This window comes from Girardinichthys multiradiatus, chromosome 13 (assembly GCF_021462225.1).
Source record: "Girardinichthys multiradiatus isolate DD_20200921_A chromosome 13, DD_fGirMul_XY1, whole genome shotgun sequence".
NCBI classification, from domain to species: Eukaryota; Metazoa; Chordata; class Actinopteri; order Cyprinodontiformes; family Goodeidae; genus Girardinichthys; species Girardinichthys multiradiatus.
The window spans coordinates 33,692,727-33,705,522 of NC_061806.1; the positions used below are offsets into that span (position 1 = coordinate 33,692,727).

Below are 12,796 nucleotides of genomic sequence, written 5' to 3' on the forward strand. Positions count from 1 at the left end.
CTGACCTTGAACGAGAGGAGAATGAAAACGAGGAACCTGCAGAACCACGTCTTTAAAGTAAGAGATCGAAATGGTGTGTACTGTTTTTTACAACCATCCATCCCAAGTAACTACAAAATGTGTGTAGTTTTACTACATCCCCCATTAATTAAAAATAAATATTTAAAAGAATATAAATTAATCAGGCACTTGGAAAAGGTTTTGATATTGGGGGACGGTGTAATGAGTTGTGTGGGTTAACACACCCAACAACCGAACATTTAAACTGATCCACTTGCAGCTACGCCATACTGGAGCTTGGACTACAAAATGGCAGTGAACATTTTAATTAGCGGATTCGGATAAGTAATTGTTCCAAAAACATAACAGAAAATAGAGAAAACTGAACAGCTTGAAAAATATGACCCAAACAGAATATTAAAGATATCTACGAAGCACCCGGAGAGACTAAATTCAACTTTTCTCCACTCCAATTTGGTCTTTATTTATTAGCTGTAACAATCATCTAACTTAACAGAAATAAACACTTGAATGTATTACTCTGTAAACAATCTCTATGGTAAAGTGTAACTTATAAACACAATAAAGGTTTATGAGATTAACAGTTTGAATCAGATTACTGAAATAAATGAACTTTTCATTGATATTCTAAATTACTGAGTTGTTAGTCAATTGTTTTCCTTCAAATTGCCTGTTTCATGAACTAATAATCATAAAAGAGCAATTTCTTTCATGAAAAATCATTTTTATTGAATCACCGTCATGCAATGTACTGACTTGTAGCCAAAGAGAAATAATGACACTAACCTTGATTAAAGAAAATGTAATGAAACAGCAGTTTATTCACTCAGTCAACTGAACAATATTAACATCTCTATGATACATAAAACAATCACAGTTCTCAAAACCATTTTATGCTGAACCATTTCTTGAATGTATGAAGTTATGGCTGAAGTAGTTTTTCCAAATAAATATCGATCCCTCTCTATCTCTATCTATGATTAAAATCTTCAGTTGTAATTTGGTCTGAAATTTTCATCATCAGCTTCTCTCTCTATTTTTCCCTCAGCCTCTCCAAACTCCTGATGGGGCTCAAGAGAGGGGATACAACCAAAGGCACTCTGGGGATCGTAGTCCAGAAAAAAGTTGGGGCTTTGCAACATCTGGCATGACTGATTGAGGATTGGGCTTACAGATGGTTCACCGACTGGACCAGTAAGCAAGGAGAGCTGCAGCTGGTCGATGGTGCTGGTGGGAAAAGGTTGCGATTGGCCCAGCTGAGAGCAGGCTAGTGATGAGGTGCTGGTTGCCAGGGTAACTGTTCCAGGGGGAACAGAGTTGGAGTCGGTCTGGGAGTCTTCAGAGTTGAGGGAACGCCTCAATTTGGCCCGGGCGTTCTGAAACCACACCTGAGGGAATATTATGGAATAAGGAAAGGTCATGGAAGATTATAACAAGTGAAAAAACGACTACTGAATTATCCAACCAGCTACTGAATGTGAATTGCAAATCAAGCTAAAAGAAGACCGTTCACAAACCCCCAAAGTAACTTTTTCATTTCATTCTGTTTTGGAAGGTTGCTTGGGCTTTTATGAAGCCATATCTATTGGCCTCTTTAAAAAGATTTACACCTGCTTCAAACACCAACTGCAGATATAACCTATTTTTCTCATACTTTCTTCATATCAACAAGTTTACTTGAAATAAATATTAATAAATTCCTGTGAATTTTACTGTATGATAAATACAGTATATGCATCAATTTCATGAAATATTTTGATGTGGACGATTGAGTGATGTGTACCTGCAGCACTCTCTTAGGCAGACCAGTCTTATGAGCGAGGCAAGTCCAGTCTTTTCCGTCAGGGTTGTGTTTCTGGGCAAAATATGACTCAAGTGCTCTTAGCTGCTCGCTACGAAAACACGTCCTGATTCGCTTGGTCCGTCTCCGCGTCCTCCCATCTGCATCTCTGTCGTCCCCTCGTGGCTCTGGACTGCTGACAGACTCCTCCCCTTCACCTGACACCTGGTTTTGAGCCGTCTCTGACATTAGAAAATGATGGTGATGATGTTAGTTAGACAGAAACATTCCTTTTAGCCTTTTCAGGTCACTGATTTGGTGTCTAAGATTTTCAGAATCAGCTCATTTTAGGTAAAAACTCCAATGAACCCAGAGAAGCTACTCATTTTATTTCAGAGCCCTCTTTTAATACATAATTCTGTCTTATAATAGTTGTGGCACAAGTCCACGTTGCAAGCACAACCACCAGATTATTCTCTAGTGTTTGTCTAATATGTAAAATTATACTATTTATCATGCATAAAATGCATATTTAATTATTTTTTTCACTTTTTTTAGGGACAGTTACATCAGGTTACATCAGGTAACATGGATAGAATGCTCTAAATGTGCCAGATTTAGCCAATATTGACCTCACTCTGTGAATGAAAAAATGTATCTGCAAATTGTAAGGATTTTAAAAGTAATGGTTAGATGGAGACGAAGATGAATAGACAGATTGGAGCCTTACCTGTACCATGCCTAGGTACCCTCTGATAGGCTAATAACTGTTAATGCCAGCAAATACAAATGTATTGCAACTTAGTGATGCATTTCTAATTGTTTTGTAGTTTACAACAATAAAAATCTCAGTTATCAGAATGTTGTTTAGTTTACTACCCCCTAGTGGCAAAGCAGGGGACATTTGCACATTTACCAAGACGTGATTTGATGCATATGAATTACTGAGAGTTGTTTACATAGACACTACTCCTTTAAACTTGAAGAATATGAAACATGCAGTGATGCTTGCTGTCGGGCTCTGGTCAGAAAATAATTAGATGGATCAACTTTGTTTGCCCTGCAGATGTGATGAAGGGTGTGGCTGTGGAACTTGCAAACGTACAATAGTAAAACTGTAGCTATAATACACCTAAAAGTTAAAAACCTGACAATTATTTGCATCTCAAATCATTTTTCATACACTCACAAACACACTGACCTTCTTTCAGATGGGATTGTGAGGGGTCTTGCAGTGGCAACTTGCCCCCATCGCCATCATAATGTGACTGACAATACAGGTTTGGGCCCTGCATGCAGTAGAGGTTCCCTGGCATTAATTTTACATCACATTCCTGCAAAATACAATTGTAAAAAGCATGCATTTTATTTGTTACTTTGTAATAAAACTGGCGATGAGTTTGGTAACTAACCTGACAGGAGAAGCAGTGGGGATGAAAGGTCAGCTCACCAGACCTCATGACCAAATCAGTGGGTGGGATTGGCTGGAGGCAGCGAGCACATTGGCCGCCACCAAACATCCTGATGAGAGGGAAGCCAGATGTCAGAAACTGAAGTCACACGTTAATTCAATACAGATGTTGTAAGTGAACTGGTTCAGCATGGAGAATTATTTAGACCTGCTGTAGTCCTGATGGCAGTAGATATTTCCATCTCTCCAATAGAGGGAAGAATGAGTCTGTAGCTCACAGTGGCACTGGCTGCAGCGGAGGCAGATGCTATGCCACACCCTCCCTGCAGCCAATAGGAAGAACCGATCGCACACCTGGTGACCACATCCAGCACATATGATTGGCTCTTGAATGGACAAAGTTGTTGCAACCTGGAATATATTTGATATTATCAAAAATGAAAGTTAGATAATCTGTGAAGGAATCTGTAAGTAGCAGAAGTTGCCTGTCAGAATGATTGAAGTTTTCTTTTATTTTTTTACTGTTCTTTTTCCAAAACATATTAAAGGCATAACCTAAAAATATTGAGAGTATATAATACAAACAATGTAAAGTAATTTGATCAAACTGCCAAGTTGTACTAGTTAACATTTAGCTGTAGTTAGCTGTCAGGATAGCTACTAGGAGTTTTTTTTATGTGATTTATTGTTCTAAACATTCATTCATTTTCTACCGCTTCTTCCATAGTGGGTCGCAGGGGAGCTGGTGCCTATCTCCAGCAGTCTATGGGCAAGAGGCAGGATACACCCTGGACAGGTTGCCAGTCCATCACAGGGCAACACACATACAACCATGCACACACCTAAGGGCAATTTAGAGTGACCAATTAACCTAACAGGCATGTCTTTGGACTGTGGGAGGAAGCCGGAGTACCCGGTGAGAACCCACGCATGCACAGGGAGAACATGCAAACTCCATGCAGAAAGACCCCCAGTCAGGAATCGAACCCAGGACCTTCTTGCTGCAAGGCAACAGTGCTACCAACTGCGCCACCATGCAGCCATGTTCTAAACATATTATGCATATTAGATAAAAATAGCCTAAATAGTATAACCCATAAATAATATAATGTAGCCTAATGTCATCAGTCTTCAGGAACCTTTAGCTCCCTTTTTGGCTGCTTTGACCTCACTTTTATGTTTTTAATGACATTAATATATATATCTGTTATGAGCTACAAGCCAGAAAACAATTAAAAAAGCAATAGCAGCAAAAAGTATTTAAATAAACACAAAAGTATACTTAGTGTAATAGATGTTGGGTTGACTATGAGAAACTAAGTTCTACTTTTGGTTTCCAAACCAGAAAACCAGAAATCACCTTTGGTTGTCTTAAGGTTCTTCTGTTGTTGCAAAGGTAGAAAGTAAATGCAGAAGAAACAGGCTCAATATTATGTGCAAAACCTTTAACAGTCTGAAGGCGGTGTCATCTTCATAAAAATGAAAACTTAAGGTATTATAATCACGTTTTCTGAAGCAGCATTCTCCTCCACCACTGTTGGGCCACTGGCCAGCTCCACCACCTCCGCCTTGTCACCAAGGTTGCTGCCATACAACAGGTCCTCGAGGGCTTGGTCGTCTGGAGACATCATGATTAAGAATTCTGAGAAAACAGGGGATAATTAGCAGTCTTCTCTGTAACCACTGCTCTGGATTTCTATTGGTAAACATACAACTCTTTGGCTGTTTTGCATTTTCACAATGTTGTGTCTTTATATATTAGTAGGCTATTATGTAAAATAATGTATCTACAATAATAGAAATGCTGATTTTTGTTTTGCCTCGGTTTGCTTTGAAGCATAATCACCAGATAGTTTGAGTAGGCCTTAAAGAGGGACGAGTGCGTTATTGTTACAATTTCAGACAGAATTACATTTGAAACTTTCATCGCAATAATTATGTGTGTTGATCAGATTTAGGTTATAGAATGCTGCACTTCTGAATGCAACAAACCCAGTCTTTGCCTCTAAATGTTGGCAAAATTGTCATTTCTTTTCCTCTTAAAACTTTGTTGTTGCTTTGCTACCAGATATTCTATGTATACTCAATAAAAACTACAGTAAAACAAACAAATAAAAGAAGATTTTAGAGAATAACCTAACAACAATACTGTTTTTATGAGTGTGCATTTTTGAGTGTGCAAAATAGGTTTTCTAACAATAAGGTATAAAGGAAGTCACAATTCCTACAAAACATTGCATTCATTTAATCATATGCATGCATACTTATTATTGATGTATTTATTGTATTTTTAAAAAATAAAAAAAATTTAAAAAGGCTAAAATTCCAACATAAAGTCATTATTTTTATGTTACTTGATAGCATGTAGTATTTTTAGAGGTTGTTAAGCACATAAAACATTGAAGAAATAAACGTCAACTGTTATCACTAACTGGTACAATACTTCAGAATGCTTCAGAATAAATGTACATGTACAAACATCAGAAACCTTACCAGAGTGATTTGACTCCTATTTGTTTCCCACTGAGTGTGCCTGGTACAAACTATCCGAACCCTTTCTCCAACAAGTACCAAAACCAGTTAAATCCAGACGTATGTTTCCAAACCTCTCTCTTTACCATGAAAATATTCCAGCTTTATGTAAAAACACTCATCATTTCCCTCTCAACTGCAAACCGCAATGCTCTCCCTCCTGCAGGTGTCCCTGCAGCCTCCTGTTTTGTGGTTTTGGGATGTGCCCACCTCACCTGAGGTCTGCTTCTTCACCTTAGCATTGTCCAACCACATTCCCAGTATCGGATCTGTCAGGAGTCCCAGATGACAAGCACCTGTAAACAAGATGCCGAACTGGCTCAGAGAGAAGCTAAGAAGCCCTGTGATTGGCCACCTGGTGAGCAGGTGAGTGGGTGGAGTAGGGGCTTTTACATTGGGGGCCAATTAAAAAAACAAAAGGTGTTTAAAAGGACATCTGGGAAATGTGCTGAAAGACACTTTTACTCTCAAGTCTTTATAACGAGGGAACTCTTCTCTTATTTTGGTGCTATTGTTGGAGAAAATAAAACTCAGTGGTATGCCAACAGTGAGAGGCTAACTAATAAAAAACATGTGTAACTTCCCAAGAATGCAGCAATAATAAAGACAATTTTTCTTTAGTGCATCCAAATCCCTTCTCCTATTGATCACCCCTGTTATTTCTGTTTCTTATCCCAGGATGTATAAATGTGCCTTATAATTACCACTTAAATATGTTCTGTATTATTCCAGTTCTCAAAACTAAATTAAATTGTAAAATGAAGGGTTTACAAGCTGCTTTTATCTTTTAAATTGCAAGAATAGTCCTGAAATTTACAAGCAAGTGCATCCTGAATGAGCTACAAATTCACATAAACTCTATTCGAAACCTTTTCATTCACCATGCAGACATCGGTAAGCAGGGCAAGCCAAGTGTTTATTATTTCTACAACTTGCATTAATCCTTAAAGTGACACACAGAAAAGAGGTAGCAGCAAATATGCAAATGACTTGCTAAAAAACAAAAAAATGTTGTCCACAAAGCTTTGCCTTCACATTTGCAGAGAGTTTTACATTGAATGTCGTGGTTTTTAAAACGTTTTTGAAAATGACAATGAGACTATGGTAAATCAATTTACAGTGCTCTGTTTATACTGGCAGTGTTCATAAATTGTATATGTGCAAAGCCATATTAGATGCAAAATTCAGGATCGTCCTGTTTTCTCTGACAGTTTTACTGACTGGAAACTTGAAAAATGAAACTTCTAAGTTCAAACGTAACACTAAGAGCTTCTTCTGGTTTCTGGTAGAAGGCTGAAAATGAAGTAGGATTTTATTTTTCAGCAACACTTTTAGTCTAAACCTACACTCAAATCAACAACAGATGGACTTCGTGAGAGGAAAATGAAAGACTGAAATGGCCCAGCCAGAGTCCAGAACAAAATCTGACAGAAAATCTGTGGCATCACCTGAAGAAGGATGTGGACTTTCAGTCTGATAGACTTGGAGAACATTTCCAAGGTAGAGTCGGCAAATATTGTCAAGTTCAGATGTAGGATACTTATAGACTCCTACCAAGGAAGATGGACTACTGAAACTGCTGGTGGTTTAACGAAGAATTAGTTTAAGAGTGGAAACACGACAATCTTCCTGAAACAATTTGCCTTTTAACCTTAACATTATCTAGATCTTTGACCATTCCTCTTCACACAATTTCTCTAGATCGTCCAGAGTCCAGGCTCCTTTCTACTACTTCGTCCTGTTCAGGTACAACACAGGTTCGCTGTGGGATTCATGTTTGAGGACTGAGATTGCCACTGAACAAGATTGATTTTGTGTCTTGTGAGCCATATCTGTATCATTTTGGCAATATGAGATTAATGTTTATCCTTCTGAAAGGAACAATAGTAATTCATTCTTATGGCACCATGCTATCTAACAAGATTTTCAAGGGTTTGAAAGAGAAGCAGGTACATGGCATGAGAGATCCTTCAACATACCTAACAGTGGGCACAAGGTATTTTTACATATATATATCCTTTATTTCACATCAGACTCACAGGGAGTGTTTCTTACATAACAATTTTGTTCAAGTCTCATCTGACCAAAAACCACTATATAAAAATAATTTCAGAATTTTATGCAAGAAACCATGCATAAATTATTATTTTTTTAATTTAAAAAAAAACAGCAAACATTGAAACACATTTTAAGCGGAGCAGAGAAACTCTTCAAATTTTAGACTCAATCATTTTATTGTTGTATTCTTTTACAGGGCACCATAGGTAGAAAAACAAACATAAAGCAAAAACAAAAAGACAAAGCAAAACAGAAAAGACAAACACAGTGAAGACAATGAAGCACCTGTTATGGCAGCTGAACCACAGCAGGTGCGTCACCCTTCTGTTCCTGAACACACACTGTGCAGCTGAGACTGTGAACAGTAGGGGTCACTGCTGAGCTTTAAAACAGGGTTGATCAGAGGAAGAAAGTTACAAAAGAGTAACAGAGGAGAATAAACAGACATAATCAGATTCTGTCTCTGATTTGATTTAAGTTGAATTTAATTAGAAATAAGGAAAAGATGTTTCGATTGGCTACAGATAAAAAAAAAAAAGATACATATATTTATATTATTATTGCAAGCAGCAGATTCTAAATGTCCAGAGCAAAACACATGCACAAACATACTGTACTCTGAGCAACCAATAAGCTTATTTACACAAGACAGAGAGGGAACCAAGTTACATAGACTAACTTTAAATGCTGCAAACAGCACAGTATATGAACAGATCTGTTAACCTGGGACTGCAGCCATTTTGAATTTATACCTCCTCTCATTACCAGCATTTCATTGCATATCTCTTCATGAACTTTTGCAAAGAAGTTCAGTAATGGTCTCGACTCCAGCATATTTTAAATTTAGCAATGTCTTACATTCTCATTATAACCAGGTGTTTTACTTTGTATTTAAGGTCTTCAGGCCTACAGAACCTTAGAAACCATTCAAGCTGGTCTAAATGGGTTTTATATTTTACAAACTCATCAGAATGTCTTCTGATATTGTTGAGGTATTCACTTAATTTTGGGACTGAAATTGTTAGAAGTTGCCGAAGTTGTGTGCTGGATTAAAAGTGAGGCTTGTTAGGCAATTGTGCAATTTATACATATGTTTTTAATGCTGGTAAAGGAGCTTTTTCATTTTGACAATAAAGAGACGGCACCATTCTTTTGTCAAAGTTGCTCAGAGACCATCACACTGTATTTATTTTGATGAAGTCCTTAAGCTTGGAAAAATCTGACTCATCTGTGTTATCCTTTGGTTTTTGTGTGTTTTTGTGTGTAAGTGTAAACACAATTTGTACAAATTGAAAAAATGATCTTTTTATCTATTTTCAAATAAGAGCAAGGCTTTTGTTAAAATATATGCATACATATCGTATGTTGACACTATTAACAGTTCATTCCTTTTATCACTTTGCTCTGTTGACTGGAGATACAAAGGATGCTGGTCTCATCTTCATCTCTGTGAACTGGATGGAATGGTCTTCTCCCTTCCATGACTTCCAGATCACACCCTAAAACACACAAACAAAGACATAGTCACAAGTCATCTTGATGTTCTAAATATCGAATGGATCCTACCTTCTCTGTATGATTTCTTTTAAAATCTACTGATATTGAAAGAGGTCATGATGCCATGCAATCTAATTAGGTTCCCAGGGTCTTTGGAAGTGAAACAGGCCAACTGCGTTATAGATTCTCCACCATACTTAACAATAGGAATGTGGTGTTTTTCCACATATTCACCCTTTACTTTCCATCAGGCCCACCTGGAGTCCATTCAGTCAAGCATTCTTTACCACTTGTTGATTTAATAGGTGATAAATAAACGTTATTAAGATATTTTGTGAAAAAAGTGTACAAGGAAAGGATTTTGTAAGATAAAATAAAAAAGAAATGTTGAACATTAGAATAATTAGTCTCTACATTGTTTTACATACATGTAGAAACATGCTTTTCTGAAATTCTGTATCGCTGTTTCAGCAGGTATTGATACTTACAGGATTTAGTTGTATTAATAAGCCAAGGGATGCCTTGTTTAGGTTTGAACCTGTGAATGTGTATCTATTGTAACATGCTGTTGAACACTGCAGTCCCTTTTACCTATTTAGCCATATTCTGTATACTATTTGTCTAATTATGCTACCTGATGTTTGTGGTCAATTCCATAGAGACCGTTCAGGTTTGCTTCATGACAGTTCTTGTACCACCAGCCTCCTTGATAAGAAATGGCACAGCGGGTGATCCATGGTGCCGGATCTCGGTCTTTGGTGGAGAAGATGCAGTTGTTGTGGTAACTAAGGGAGTCACCTGAAACCATGAAACATGAGAAACGAAATGAATATGTTTCCTTTCATGCAAATCATTCAGCAATGTTTTAGGAGCCAAAATAACCATGAAAGCTTTTTAATTCCCATCTCACCTGCAGTACCGCTGTATCCGCCCACACTCAGCTTGTAGTTCCTCTTGGCCACACCAAATGTTGAATACTTTGCAAACACATGCTCCTCTTTGTCTCGTAGGTCGACCCGTAGGCTCATCTTTGTTATCTTAGTCAGGTTGTAAATGTTGTCAAGGCCTAGAAAAGTGAAATTAGGCTTGCTTGAGACATTAAAGATTTTCTTTTTTAGTTGACATATCCAGACTGTCTTCTACATTATTTTTATATTGGAAGGATAGGGTATTTCATTGAGAAATAGTGTTATACGATTAAATAGCGCTGGATAACAGGAATGTCAATAAAATTAAATAATGATTTTCAGACTAAGCTTCATATTTAAAATCTAAAGTCAGAGAATATCTATATTTCAATGAAACTTCCTGACAAGGTGACAGGAAAAAACACATGTGACTGTTGCTATGCAGACATGCTTTTAATCCAGAAAGTTTATTCATCTTTTTTACTGTATTGCTTTTTGATTAGTTATGCAGCTCTCAGACTGGGGTATAGGTGTTGAGAAAATGCAATTTATGTAAGGGATATAAAAATTACTTTTCCATTAAGATACGATGACTGTAAAGATTGACACAGAGATAGGTTGAAAATGTCTAAATACAGATCTAAATGACAGAAACATGGTTCTGTAAGATATTACAATATTGAACTTTTTCTGCAGCATAGTTGCATGATTTAGAAGAGTATGAAGGGTTAGACCGCTGGTTTAAAAGCACAAAGACACTGAATAAACCACAGAAAGAAAGTCACAATATGCCAGAGATTGTTGTTAAATAAAATAAATAATAAAAAATGTATTTGTCTATTTATTAATAAAATTAGCAACAAAATTGGAATTGAAAGAATTTGCTTTTTGCATCAAATATTACTAATTGATAACAATGTGATTAATCGCACATTAATAATTACAAAGATAATAATTTGTTTTTATTGTGTCGTACTACATAAATATTAAAAAGAATTATGTGTATGTTTCTCCTTGGAAAGTGACTCTCTGATAGCATGATTTAAAGGGAAGAATTGTTGTAGACAATAGATCCACATTTTGGAATCTTCTGTCATTCTGAATCAATAAACATTTCAGTACTGTGAAGAGTCCATCTCACCAAGCCAGAACTCTCCAGTCAGATCTCCAAATCCAGAAACGTAATCCCTCCAGCCATTGTAGAATTCCACCGAGCCGTCCTTCCTCCTCTGGAAGACCTGCATGTGGAATGCAAACATAATGCAGAAAAAAGCTAAATACAACCAAATGTAAGGACCTCTTTCTGATCGACTAGCTCCAAGGAATTCTCTCTCTGGAGGGGTCAGTGTAATTTCTCCAATAACGCTAGTTAAATTACATGCTGTAGATGGCTTTGAATGTGTTTAGCAGGGATACAGGACAAACAGTTCAGACTCTACCGTCCAGCCGCCACCCTCTGTCTCCATGTCGCAATAAACGTTCATCGACTTGCCAGGTTTCCCCTGAGGGAAGATCTCCACCACGTTTGAAGTGAAGATACCGTTCAGAAGTTCCTGAGAGCAGTCAGTGGGGAATGGGAACCTCAGTGTACCTTAAGAGAAAGAAAGGGGACTAGTATAATAAGACAAAGTCTTTATTCCTTATAAACAGTAAGTAAAAGTAACCAGTGGTACCAGTAGTGAATTCAGTGTTACTGTTGGCTGTCAGTTTTCCTCCCCGTATAGACCGCAGGTCCACACTGTACAGAGACCCTGGGTGCAGTCTGGTCAGCTTGTATTGTTTTAGGTTTGGGCTGACAAGAATTTCCTGTGAGAATGTGGGAGACCAATACTTATCAGCAAAATAAGAAGAATGTATGAACATGCCTGTTAAAAAGAAGAAAACTGTTCAAAGAAAAAAACATGTTTAATGCTACTCTCCTAAACTCTTGGCCAAGTTTGATATTTGACACAAAATATTAATAGAAGACAATGCTCTATAACATTACAATGCAGTACGGTTGACCTCAGTTACTAAAATATAACCACAAAATAAAAAACATCAAACACTCACTTGTGTACCAACAGTTTTCTTACCTGTGGATTTTCACCTTTGATCCCATAAACCAATATGTATGAATCCACAGGCTTTGACAATTGTGTCCATGACACAACAGCACTCCGAGGGGTCACATTGCTGGCCTTCAGATCTTGAGCTTCATCATGATGCCACCCCGAACCTACAGAGGAAAAGAAAGTTTAATTTCCATGACTGATTAATGTCCTGTAAATTAAGTATTTTATAATGAAGAAACCAGCATGTGAGCATTGACGTAAAAACGTATTTGGTACATGTGCTGGCATTTGCAAGGTTGGCTGGCTGCTGACCGCTTTTGGTGGTAAAGCTGGTTGTAGCTGGTGCACTCTCCAGACTGCCTAGCTGACTTGTTACGGTGACAGTGTAGGTGGTGGATGCTTCAAGACCGCTGAGCTGCTGCTCGGCTGCGTTTCCAGAAACGGTGATTTTCAGTTCTGATCCTGCAGAATAAAAACCCAGCTATATTATCACGCAGGTTTTAGGCATGTATTTTAGAGCCCTACAACTTACAAA

The 12,796-nt window shown here is 37.5% G+C and overlaps 2 protein-coding genes across 4 annotated transcripts in view; both read right to left on the reverse strand.

The window, feature by feature from the left end:
• Positions 1-812: 812 nt before the first annotated feature.
• LOC124879709 (LIM/homeobox protein Awh-like) lies at positions 813-5,972 on the reverse strand. Its single transcript, XM_047384424.1, has 7 exons — positions 5,706-5,972; positions 4,718-4,854; positions 3,421-3,623; positions 3,214-3,322; positions 3,003-3,135; positions 1,805-2,043; positions 813-1,409 (listed from the first exon to the last, which is right to left on the reverse strand). Exons 2-7 carry the CDS (start codon positions 4,841-4,843, stop codon positions 1,011-1,013), a joined length of 1,209 nt encoding a protein of 402 aa, XP_047240380.1. The 5' UTR covers positions 4,844-4,854; positions 5,706-5,972; the 3' UTR covers positions 813-1,010.
• Positions 5,973-7,741: 1,769 nt separating this feature from the next.
• The window catches only part of LOC124879976 (tenascin), a 45,831-nt gene continuing 40,776 nt past the window's right edge, over positions 7,742-12,796 (reverse strand). For all 3 annotated transcript variants that reach the window (XM_047384850.1, XM_047384851.1, XM_047384849.1), the window contains 8 exons: positions 12,574-12,723; positions 12,283-12,425; positions 11,881-12,013; positions 11,647-11,798; positions 11,349-11,445; positions 10,210-10,365; positions 9,934-10,097; positions 7,742-9,301 (listed from right to left, as the gene is read on the reverse strand). In XM_047384850.1, coding sequence (XP_047240806.1) covers positions 9,197-9,301; positions 9,934-10,097; positions 10,210-10,365; positions 11,349-11,445; positions 11,647-11,798; positions 11,881-12,013; positions 12,283-12,425; positions 12,574-12,723 — 1,100 coding nt within the window. In that variant the 3' untranslated portion in view covers positions 7,742-9,196. The remainder of the gene's footprint in view (positions 9,302-9,933; positions 10,098-10,209; positions 10,366-11,348; positions 11,446-11,646; positions 11,799-11,880; positions 12,014-12,282; positions 12,426-12,573; positions 12,724-12,796) is intronic.